This window comes from Lissotriton helveticus, chromosome 9 (genome assembly GCF_964261635.1).
Source record: "Lissotriton helveticus chromosome 9, aLisHel1.1, whole genome shotgun sequence".
In the NCBI taxonomy this organism is placed as follows: domain Eukaryota; kingdom Metazoa; phylum Chordata; class Amphibia; order Caudata; family Salamandridae; genus Lissotriton; species Lissotriton helveticus.
Genome location: NC_136070.1, coordinates 66,643,334 through 66,655,503, shown reverse-complemented (window position 1 = coordinate 66,655,503; position 12,170 = coordinate 66,643,334). Strand labels below are relative to the sequence as shown.

The following is a 12,170-nucleotide window of genomic DNA, read 5'->3' as shown; positions in this document are numbered from 1 at the left end:
ATCTACATTGGCTAGGTTAAGGTAAGAATGAACTTCCAAGATGAACAGAACCAGCACATGCACCATCGGGAAATCATGCATTCACTTGCCAAACTGGGGGTTTGTGTAACTTTTCCTACAACTGAAATCAACCATTAAACGCAAAAGCAAGAGTTTAGGAATCTGAATAACCGTCTTTCACGCTTATCAATCCCTACCTTCACCCACTACTGAGTAACTGGCTACATGCTATGACATTTGATGGAACCAGAGACTAGTCCCTGCTAATAGGGTTATTGTGTGGCACAGCACTTGCGCTTAAGTAATCTATCAGCCCAAGTTTGCTGAGCTTATTTGAAGCTAGCCTGGGATATATACTAATGAATGAACTACTTGTCTCTGCATCTTTTTAGTTTGATCAGTTTACATTATTTAACAACTTGATGGAGAAGTGTATACCAGATGGAGAGGTGTCTGGCCATTTAAGCACAAATATTACCCTTGGGCACCTGCAAGATTCTGAACAATGCAAATACACTTCAATGACTATTGTATACTCTACAAAATAAATATAAGGGCTTCGAGAGCAGTGAGAGTAAGCTTTGTTTGTACATGTGCCATCAGCTTATCCATATTCTATTTTACAAATACCTTCTCCAAACCATGATCTGGACCTTTCAAGTAAGAGGCATGGCAAGATTAAAATTTAACCACAGTGTCATCTTTGCACCTGGATGTGCGCTCAGAAGTGCATTTTCGAGGAACTAGGCAATGTAGATGGAAAACTGGATCCCCTAACCATTCTGCCGAATGGCTTACTGGTGCTTTTTAGGTGTCGGCTAGCGTAGGCTGTGCACATGCGCAGTCTCGCTGGCGAGATTTAATGTCTCTGAGTAGCGAGGTTAAGCCCCGCCCCTCTTCTCCATAGGCTGGCCTCCTAAACGGCGGCCAGCCATTGGAGAAGAAGTCCCAGTGACGACATTCTTTCCATCTAAGCCCCGTCCTTTTCGGATTGGGTGGTGTGTTTTTGACATTCTTTCAACCTAGTGATGTTCTCAGTCAAAAACACACCCCCCAGTCTGAAAAGGACGGGGCTTAGATAGAAAGAAGAATCATTTGTCTGTAAACCCCGTCCTTTTCAGACTGGGGGGCGTGTTTTTGATTTTTGTTTAGATCCTAGAAAACACGCCGCCCAATCTGAAAAGGGCGGGGCTTAGAGACAAATGGCGAGCGCTCGAGCACTTGTTTTTAATATATCACTAGACTATTATCAACCCCGCCTCTGTTGTATATGACGCATTCTCTGGTTCCGTAACACTGAAAAAATCGAAATAACTTACAGCGTTTAGAGTTGAACATGACTTAATAAACTCACACAGGCACGCACATGCAAATTTACAACAACCACAGACAGCAGTCTGCACCCCGCGAGCAACAGGGTTTCCTATCCGTGGTGCGCGGAAGTGAAGCTCCCCTCGCGTTGCCCTTGTGCCAGCTCTCCATCAGCAGTTCCTGTCCCAGCACTCGCCTCCGAGTCCCGGGGCTGCTCGCCTGGCGCTCGACCTGACAATGTAATTGTACTCGTTTGCCCTCTCGCTCGCACTCCAGTCTCCCCAGTGTTCCACCAGCGCGCGCCACCCGCTGCAAGCGCCGCGCGCCCTCTATGTCTTGTGCTCGCGAGCCACGGCCCTGGGAGTGTGCGGTAGACCAGACAGCAGCGCACGCGCAGGCTGGCTGGCTGGGAATGTGTGCAGCCTCCTCCCCCCTCCTCCTGCCCTGCCTGGGTCAGCGCTGCCGTCACTGACCTAGCCGGCGCCCTGCTGTGCAGTGTGTGCGCCCCTTTAGTGTACATCTGGCTCGTGGCATGCCTTGCTGCAACCCTTTAACTACGCTTATTGAAACCAGCAGCGCCCTCAATTTGCAATCCATGGCAAACACTGAGCACCCAGCTAAATCTTGCATAGACCCTTTCTCTTCAACTCCCTTAGTGCATGCAGTCATCTACACCTGTTCACAACATACCCTAACTTTCCTATGCAGCCTCTTCAGCGTGCAGCGCCAACCTTGCATATTCCCTGAACCGATTAGTACAAGCATGTTTCTTTGCTACGCCCTCACAATGTGCAGACCAAGGCGTGCATCCTGCGTCCCCTGTGTGCATTCCACGGCATGCCCTGCTTCGCACCTTCACTACATACCTTCCCGATTGCAGCTCTTCAGTGTGTGCAGTTCTTACATTTCCCGGAACTCCTTTGCTACATGCTTTGCACCGTGCAGCCCTTTCAGTATTCAGACTCTGTAGATATCTTGTATCACTGTATTTCACTCACTACCTTTTCCACAAAACCCTACAATTGTACAAATCGAGAGACAGCAATGATGATTGAACCCCCTTCCGTTAAAATGGAACCACCCATGGCACAATCCTTCTCTGGTAGCGCAACCAGAAATTGTAACTCACCTCACACCAAATCTTCACACAACCAGCTACACTCAAGACTGACCTAAAAGCTCTCCTCCTCCAACATTATTTTAGCTAAGATACTGCAATCAATTCTTGGCCCCCTCCTCACTCCTGCACCCTCAAAGTTTATAGGGTAATGACTTACATCACTGAGCCCCCCTCTGATCAACGCTGCTCCAGAGAGATCGTCACAATCCAGCATTCAAATTATGACATTCCACCCAGGAATTCCACATTCCAGAGTGTGACGAACGTGTGCCCGATAGAAGCGAGACGGCCGCTTAGCCCCTCTCTCTTTCCACACACATATTCCACACAATCCTTTCTTATTTTGTTCTTTTCTTTATACATCCACCACCACATAACAAACAGCAGTGCCGTGTCCCCAATATAGAGTCTAAACATGCAGTTCCCAGCCACCTATACTTTGTATTCTTGACCATTATTAATATAATGTAAGTTGATTGCTATAACACAAAATTAGGATGCAGCACTCGAACCTAGTGTATTTAATTATTCTAGGATACAAGGCTCTAGACCAGGAGATTTAATTATTTGTGACTTTCTACCAAGTTGTGAACAGCACAACCAGACTTACCATGTTCTTCACTTCCTTCTTTATAGAGGCTGCAGCTCTGGGCAAGACTTAGACTGATATCATCTGAAGTCTTCGCCGTGTCTGTGTCTCCTATAGCCCAGAGTAAAAGAGCAATTAATGCACAAGAAAGCAAAATAGAAAAAAAACACAGGTTCACTCATTAATAAACTGCACACATTTTAGTTTTACTTGAAGTTTTATTAATGTAATTATATTAAAGAAAATTGATACAAAATAGTTTAATGCAGACATAAACCAAAGATATACACAAACAAAAATACTAGTTGGGAACAACTTATGGAGTAGAGCGAGTGGTTTGCACTTGGGTAGTGGGTTTGTAAACTACTAAACCACTCTGCACACTTACTTGGTCTGCTCCTAAACCCACCCTGCCATCCACTCCTTCCCCTAACACCCTCCTCCTAAACAGGGTCTTTCATAATTACATATTTCTCTGGCTGAAAATATATCACAACCTTAATACTAACTACTGTTTCTTACAGATATATCGTTACCGAAGGTAAGTAACTTGTGCATCTGAAAGAAACAGGTTAGTATTAGATTCCTTACCTTAGAATAGATACCCCAGCAATACCAACCCCGGTGGTGGGTCTGCGAACCAATGATCACACCAGAAAGTCCTGGAGAACGGAATGGCCGAAAAAGCCATCTCTTTGGACTTGGCTGTCCAGGCAGTAGTGTCTTGCGAACGTGTGCAGCGAGGCCCATGTAGCTGCCTGACAGATGTCCTGCAAGGGGACTCCCTGACCCAGGGCAGTAGTAGCCGCCGTGGCCCGAGTGGAATGGGCACGTAGCCCCACAGGAGGCTCCTTTTTAGCCAGAGAGTAACTAGCCTTGATGCACAAGATGCACAAGACGACCCATCGAGAAATGGTCCGTTTGTACACCGACCGTCCCTTCTTAGCGCCCACGTAACCAACAAAAGTAAAGTAAAAGTAAAGTCCACATTTGTAAAGCGCACAATCACCCGTAAGGGTCTCTAGGCGCTGGGGGGCCGTCGGGAAGATTAAGCGAGCTATTGCCCAGAGTCACATGGTGCTGGGCTAACCTGCCGCCGGAGCCGGGGATCGAACCGTGATCCCCAGATTCCAGCGTCAGTCGCCCTGGCCGCGGCGCCACACCTCTGACAAAGAGTTTGTCATCCACCCGGAACTGGCGTGTGCCATCCAAATATGAGAGCGCACGTTTTGGGTCCAGACGGTGGAGCCTCTCTTCCTCGATCGAGGGATGCGGAGGCGGAAAGAAGGTGGGCAAGGTGATGGACTGCCCGATGTGGAAGGCTGTGACTACCTTGGGCAGGAAAGAGGGTCGCGTTCGCAACACAACTTTGTCTGGATGGACAAAAAGGAAGGGAGGTTGAGAAGAAAGAGCCTGGAGCTCACTCACTCTCCTGGCAGAGGTGACGGCAACCAGGAATGCAGTCTTAAGAGTAAGGAGACGAAGAGGACAGTTATAAAGTGGCTCGAAAGGAGCTCACATCAAATAAATCAGAACACGGTTCAAGTCCCACGGAGGCATCACAAAAGGAACAGGAGGAAACATGAGTGATGCCCTACAAAAACCTATTTACAACCGGGGACTTGAACAAAGAGGGCTGATCAGGGAGCCTTAAGAAGGCGGAAATGGCAGAGAGGTAGCCCTTTAAAGTGTCCAGAGCACAGCACTGCTGGGCAAGAGAAAGAAGAGAACATCTGAAAGAGGGGCAGAAAGGGGATCCACAGCCTTTGCTGTGCACCATGCCACAAATTTGTTCTACCTCCGATTTTGTGGAGGGATGCCTGGCTGCCAGAATCACATTACAGACTTCAGGAGGCAAGTCAAATGGCCTCAACTGCCGCCGCTCAATCTCCACGCATGTAAGTGGAGACTGGACAGGTTCGGTGGAGTACCGTCCCCTGGTGCTGCGAGAGAAGGTCCTCCTGAAGAGGCAGACGAATCGGGGGATCGACTGACATGCTGAGTAGCTCGGGATACCAGTATCTTCGTGCCCAGTCCGGAGCCACAAGGATGACTTGGACCCGGTCGCGCATGATCTTCTTCAGCACTCTGGGCAGAAGTGGTATAGGCGGAAAGGCGTAACAGACCGCAACTCCACTCGCAACGAAAAGCGTCTCCGAGCGAGTGCCGCCTTGGAAATTCCAAAGCACAGAACTGATGACATTGCGCGTTCTCTTATGTGGCGAATAGATCTAACCAAGACTCTCCCCACTGCTGAAAGAGTTCAGACGCCATTCGTGATCCATCATGCACCGACGGCTGAGTTCGTCCGCCCTGGCGCTCAGGGAACCTGCCAGGTGTTGAACCCCCAGCGTCACTGATGTTCCAGCCACTGCCAGAGGCACAGAGCCTCCTGGCAAAGGGTCCACGACCCCACCCCGCCCTGTTTGTTGCAGTACCACATGGCGGTGGTGTTGTCCGTGAACACCTGCACTACACTCCCCCGGACAGAGGGGAGGAATGCCTTCAGTGCAAGCCGGATCGCCCGCAGCTCCAGAAGGTTGATGTGGACCCGGACTCCGCCGGAGACCAGAGGCCTCTGATCTCCGCCTCTCCCATGTGGCCTCCCTAGCCCTGGAGGGACGCGTCCGTCATAACTACGTGCTCTGGGTGGGGTAGGGAGAGGGATCTGCCGCTGACCCAATCGCGGTCCGTGAGCCATCACTGCAACTGTCTTGCAGTGCCCTCCGAGATCAAGACATGGTCGGACAAGTTGCCCTGATGCTGGGCCCACTGAAACGTCAGGTCCCACTGCAGAGCCCGCATCCGCCACCTGGCGTGATGCACCAGAAGGATGCAGCAGGCCATCAGCCCCAGAAGCCGCAGCATCAACCTGCCCGAGACTCGGGATAAAGGTTGAAAGATCGGAATCAGAGCCTGAATATCCCGAACCCGCTGTTTGGGAGGATAAACCCGAAACTGCGCCGAGTCTAGAACAGCTCCGATGAAGAGGAGCTTCTGAGAGGGACACAGGTGCGACTTCGGCACATTGATGGAGAACCCCAGCAGGTGCAGGAGGTCGGCCGTAGTCTGGAGGTGCCTGACGACTGTCTGGGGCGAGCCCGCCTTCAACAACCAGTCGTCGAGGTAGGGGAAGACTGAAACCCCTAACCTGCGCAGATGAGCTGCGACCACCGCCATCACTTTCGTGAACACCCGTGGGGCGCTGGTAAGGCCGAAGGGGAGCACGGTAAACTGAAAGTGCTTGTGGCCTACCGTGAACCGCAGGTAGCGCCGGTGGGCCAGCAGGACGGGGATGTGGAAATAGGCGTCCTGCAAGTCCAACGCTACCATCCAGTCTCCCGGGTCTAGGGCAGCTAAGACCTGAGCCAAAGTCAGCATCTTGAACTTCTCCTTCCGGAGGAAGCAGTTGACGTTCCGGAGGTCCAAGATAGGGCGTAGGCCCCCTTTGCCCTTCTTGGGAACCAGAAAGTAGTGGGAGGAACAACCACACCCAACTTCTGGCCCAGGAACGCGCTCGATGGCCCCCTTGGCCACGAGGGCCGTAATTTCCTCTTGCAGAAGTTGCAAGTGTTCCCCCGACACGCGGTGGTACTGCTGTGGCATGGCTGGAGGGGTCGCCTCGAAGGGGAGGGAGTAGCCCCTTCGGACAATTTGCAGCACCCACATTTCCGATGTGATGGAGCGCCAGTGGAGGAGGGGATGGCGAACTCTGCCCCTCACTGGCGTCAGATGGGCCTGAAAGCTCGGACTAGGAAGGCTTTGAGGCGGATGCTGCGGGGGTGGATGTGGACTGACTGCGCCGTTGTCCCCTGTTACCGCCGCGACGGTAACCACGTCCGCCACCGCGCTTGAATGTTAGTCTGCGGCTGGCAGGACGTGTGGGAGCACCCCTTCCGTGGCCACGAAAGGAGCGCTGGGCAGAAGATTGCTGGCGCGGGCCGACAGGCCCAAGGACTTGGCCGTAGCCCTGGAGTACTTAAAGCATTCCAGCGCATGATCTGCCTTGACACCGAAGAGGTGGCTGCCATCGAACGCCATGTCCATAAGGGTGTTTTGGACATCGGCCGAAAAGTTGGCGGAACTCAGCCAGGCGTGGCGGCGAACCACCACAGACTTGGTAATCGCTCTTCCTAGCGAGTCCGTGGTATCCAGTCCACATTTGAGAGTACCGCTCTGCGTCCCCTCCCTCTGCAAGGGCTTGAGCAGGTTTCGTCCGGGCTCCCTCGAGCTCTCAGGCAGCACGGCCGCAACCGTATCCCACAGAGAGTGGGTGTAACGGCCAATAGGCAAGCGGTCTTGACTGACCGCAACCCCAAACTAAGGGAGGAGAACATCTTCTTTCCGAACTGTTCATACCTCTTGGATTCCCGATCTAGTGGTGCCGTCGGGAAAGCCGATTTGGAGGTAGAGGCCTGGATAACCAGACTCTCGGGGGTGGCGTGGGTGGACAAGAAACTAGGGTCACCCGGGGCTGGGCGGTGGCGCCTAGCGACGTTCCTATCTACAGGAGGACCTGTAGTGGGCCTGGACCAAGTGCCCAACAGGACGTCTGTGAGAGCCTCATTAAACAGCAGTAGAGGCTCTGGGGAGCTTACCTGCAGTTTAAGGACCTCTGTGAGGATGTTGGACCTCACTGTTGCGACGGAGAGCTCAAGAGCCAAGGCCTTGGCTGCCCTCATCAGCACCACACTATAAGCTGCCCCCTCCTCTGTAGCCACGGTAGGAGGGGAGACAAAACCAGTGTCTAGGGAGGTATCCAGGCCACTGGCTTCCCCTAGTTCCTGTGTCCAGTCCTCATATGACTGGCACTCACGTGCCAGGGGGTCCTCAGACCCCCCCCGTAGTCTCCCTCGTCGTCCATGTCCTGAAATTCAGGGATAAAGGATGGACCCAGATCCTCAAAGAATTCCTCTTCGTCCGGCACCGAATGTGGTGACGCCGGATCCGGACCAAGGGTTGGACCAGGGATGGTGTGGTCCGAGGACCGAGCCGGGCTGACACCCTAGGGGTTGACGCTGGCGGGATCGTAAGGTCAACCAGCGGCGACCCGGATCCAGATCCAGTGGGGTCTTGCTGCGCCGGGACCGAAGTCGCCGACGGGGCCGAAGTACCCAGTCCGCTTGGGCTCCCTGTCGGGTTCGCTGGGCCCGAAGGCGCGGCGGAACCAGACGGAGGAGAGAGCGACGTCATGGCCATGAGGGAGGAGTCGATCTCCTCCGGCGTCGCGTTCTGCCCAGGGACCGGCGGGTATGGAGCAGGCACCGACGCCTGCGGCTCCGGCGGAGCCGCATGGGCGGTGTCACCCGAACCGGCAGCCGCGTCACGCGAGCGTCGGGGGGGAGTCAGAAGAGCGATGTTGCCTCTTCAACTTCATGTGCCTTTTACCTGAGGACTTGGGAGCCCGATGAGTGGTGTCGACTCACCGAGCTGTGAGGACTTTGGCCCCGCGACCGGTTCCTCGACCTCCTTCCGGACTGGGACCTCGAGCGGCGCATGGCCGACTGCCGGAGCTCGAGGCGCTTACGGAACCGCTCCCGCCTAGCCTTCGACATCAAGGCCCGGCAGTCGGGGCACGACTTGTCATCGTGGTCGGGCCCCAGACAATGTAGGCACCGGCGGTGGGGGTCGGTAACCGACATCAGTTGGTTGCAGTCGGCACAGGGCTTGAACCCGGGCATCCCTACCGGCACCGATGGAGTCGCAACTGATCCAAAAAGGATCGAAAAAGCTTAGTCAAAAAGTGACTAAAGGGTACCGCTTTTTCCGGACCTGCCCTTGCTGGCGCGGAAAAAAGAAGAACTGACGTCAGCGTGCGAGGGTGGCTTCTAAGTACTCAGACGATGTCATCCCGGCGCCAACGACGCCGACGACGAACGTGGAGCCACAGACGACGCCTACCGACACGCAGGGCTACTGCTACGCAACATTTTCCGGATCCAGTCTGACGCCTGGGGATATTCTAAGGTAAGGAATCTAATACTAACCTGTTTCTTTCAGATACTGGAATTACTTGCTACAACACTGCCATTTTGAACTTGTGAGTGTTCACAAACTTGATCAAGTACTCTAGGTCATTTATCAGCCTTAATGTCCGCTCAGAGTTTGGGATTAAGAATGACAGGAAAAAAAATCCCTGGTTGCACTTCTTCTGCACTTTCTCCATTCCCCACTTCTTTAAAAGATCCTGCACTTCTTGAGTTAATGATCTGGTGATGATCGGTCTTGCACCTTTGTGGTGGGGTATTTTTAGGTCGAGCCTAGCACAGCGCCGATGTGCTGCCCTAGGAAAACGACCTCTGGGAATCGCTCTGGACACTCGTGCGTGTGAATAGGCCTACGGCTTGCGGTTACGAGCAGTGGCGCGCAGCGTGCCATCTGTTTTGTGTCAGATTTCACACGAGCGTGCACGCACCACTCGCGGATCGCTGCGGCTGCTTTCACTTCACGTCGCTTTCACTTTTGCCGCCACACGGCAGTGCTTGTTTTACCATGCTTCTCCCTCCCGCCCCTCTCCGTATTCCAGGTCTATTTTTGTCCAGCTGAGCCCTCCCGTGCTGGTGTTATCTGGTAGGTGTGTGTGGTCTCCATATTGGCCCAGGAGACGCGGCCACACTTGTTTTTCCATGCTTCTCCCTCTCGCCCCTCTCCGTATTACATATCTATTGTTGTCTACTAACCCGTCCCGTGCTGGTGTTATCTGGTAGGTGCGCGCGGTCTCCAAATCGGCCCAGGTCACATCCACCACCTTCTCACATCTTTCCTTCTCACAGCAGCCCCTTGATCTCCCCATAGTATGGCCTCCCAGGAAGACGCCCTTCCCCCGCGCGGGCCTCTAATCTCCGAGCGGCACGCGCCTCATCAGCCAGCCCTGTGATCTCCTCGTGAAACAACTTCCGCAATTGTTCTCGCTTCCCTCCCCCATCCATGCCCTTCGTGTGGCTTGTTTTTTCTTTCCTTTAAAATGGGGTTGGTTTCTTTCTGGGAAGACAGGCGGCAGCTTGTCTGAAGTGGGGTGCAGCCATTTCACAACTTCTGTGCTAAATTACAGCATGAGAACTGGCCTGTGTGACCAATAAATGTATTTGCCTTGACAACAAGTGTCATTTTTTGCAGTTCAGCTGCTGCTGCGGTGGCTTCTACGTTGCTTCATGTTCGTGAGAGTCCCTTCATATTTGTAAAATGGAAGATGAGGTGTGTATTGTAAGAAGAAGGTAAACAATATGGCGGGATTGGGAAACGCCTGGCGATCCTGCGGCATTGTTGTCGATGCCGTCAGTACACAGGCATTGAGTTTGCCTCAAGGGACGGCAAGCAGTGCGTGTCATTCATGCGATAGAATTCATGCTGCGCATTCTCCAGGGCCAATCATTTGGTCAGTAACTCTCAGCCCAGCCTTCTCCTTGGCTGCACTTGACCCCACAGTGTTTCAAGGCAGCAGCTGTGTGTACTGGAAGTACCACGCAAAGTTGGTCGGGCATGCTGGCCACCTCGGGGTTAAATTGAGCGAGGTTTGTGTTTTTGCTTTGAAGGCAAAGGCGCAGAATGAACTGTAGGTTCTTAGAGGTTTGCATCAAGCAGGATGATGGGTTCTTTTTAGGCTGGGGTCACTTGTGCTTCCCAAACCCCTGACCAATCGGGGGTGAGCTGACTAAGTCGTGCTAACCCCACAGCAGCCTCTGTTCGCCCCATGCAACAATTATCCCAATTATATAACAACCTCTTATCACCACTTTTGCATGCTCCCAACTTAGTTTTACACTTGCTTCCTTTCATTGTGCAGGTTCCTAAAATGGATCCTGTTAACTCTCCTCCTTCTGGTAATAAACACAAAAAGACACCTGGTGTGAGTAGTGCCAAATACAAGACTTTTAAAAATAAAGATGCTTGGTGTCTAACTATTGGTGCTCCTCGTTGGCAACAACATGTGCACATTACACATTCTAATGTATGTAACGTATTTCAGTGACACACATGTATTCTTTTTAAGAGGTATTGCAAGGGACCGAGCTACCAGCTAAGCTGTGAAATGTGCTTTTAAAAGAGGGTTAAAGAAACCACTGCACTTCACATAGCCTGCAAAATACCTTTAGTTTGGAAGCATTTTTTTTAATTGTAATTTTTACCTTAAACAGGTTTGCACATTTTGTATCTATACTGTGTGTAATGTAAACTTAAAATAATGGCCTACATGTTCACAGTGCTTTCTGTCACAGACTGGGGGCCTTGTAGCACTAAATATACACAAATCACTATTCTCCACTGCACCACCCAGGATTTGGTGCGGTGCCTTAACTAATAAAGGTTTCATAACGTACAATAGTGTATTTCCCACTGATTCACTATGCATTTTCATTTAAGCTGTGTGTTATTTGATATGTAGTTACCGAAAGGTGAAAGACAGATGGGAGGAGGGAAGTTAGGCTGTATGTATATAGTCTAAATGCTTATAAGATCCCAAAGGCGAGACCTATTGGCTATTCCAATGCTTGTGCCAATTGGATGCAATAGCGGCATGTAATATTCATTACCTATTTGATAAAGGCAATCTTTCACCATTCCTGAAGGAACCTCCACACCTGCGCCTTACTTACGTTAAATGTTGAGGGGAACTTGTGAGGAGCCACATCTACTTGAGGAATCGCTCTTGTCTCTTAACATGAAGCTCTGTTGCTGTTGTTGGAATACTGGACGTCCTAGAGGTCTTCGGTTGCTTGATGCACCTCTTCTGAAAGAATCTTTTGCCTGCAGCACTTCAATACATTTTTGTATTTTTATTGTCACTTTTCATTCCTTGTAAGGGGTCATTCAACTATGAACCAAAGGGATTCTGGCATGCAAAGGGTATGTGTCTTCCCCCTTAGAATTCAGGCCATACATAGCTGTCTACTAGCTGTGTGAGCAGCACACAGAGTGGATGTTAGACATGTTAGTAATGATCTTCCCCTCTTGAATTCCCGTCTAGGTCTGATTTTTGTTCTGTTCTGGCAAGACTTGCATAAACTCCTCAATCTTATTAACTGTTGGTGGTCCTATCGGCTGAATAAGGCATTTCAGCTGGCAACAAGCTATTGTCTGGCTACTGCTCTTTACCTTCTGGTTCTAACTTTCACCCATTTGCTATCCCTCTCTGCCACTAGTCCCATCGAT

General features: G+C 51.6%; 1 protein-coding gene across 4 annotated transcripts in view; it reads right to left on the bottom strand.

Moving 5' to 3' along the window:
* The window catches only part of PCNX1 (pecanex 1), a 486,917-nt gene that overhangs the window by 275,436 nt on the left and 199,311 nt on the right, over positions 1–12,170 (bottom strand). For all 4 annotated transcript variants that reach the window (XM_078659468.1, XM_078659469.1, XM_078659470.1 and 1 more), the window contains exon 5: positions 3,042–3,131. In XM_078659468.1, the coding sequence (XP_078515594.1) occupies positions 3,042–3,131 (90 nt within the window). The remainder of the gene's footprint in view (positions 1–3,041; positions 3,132–12,170) is intronic.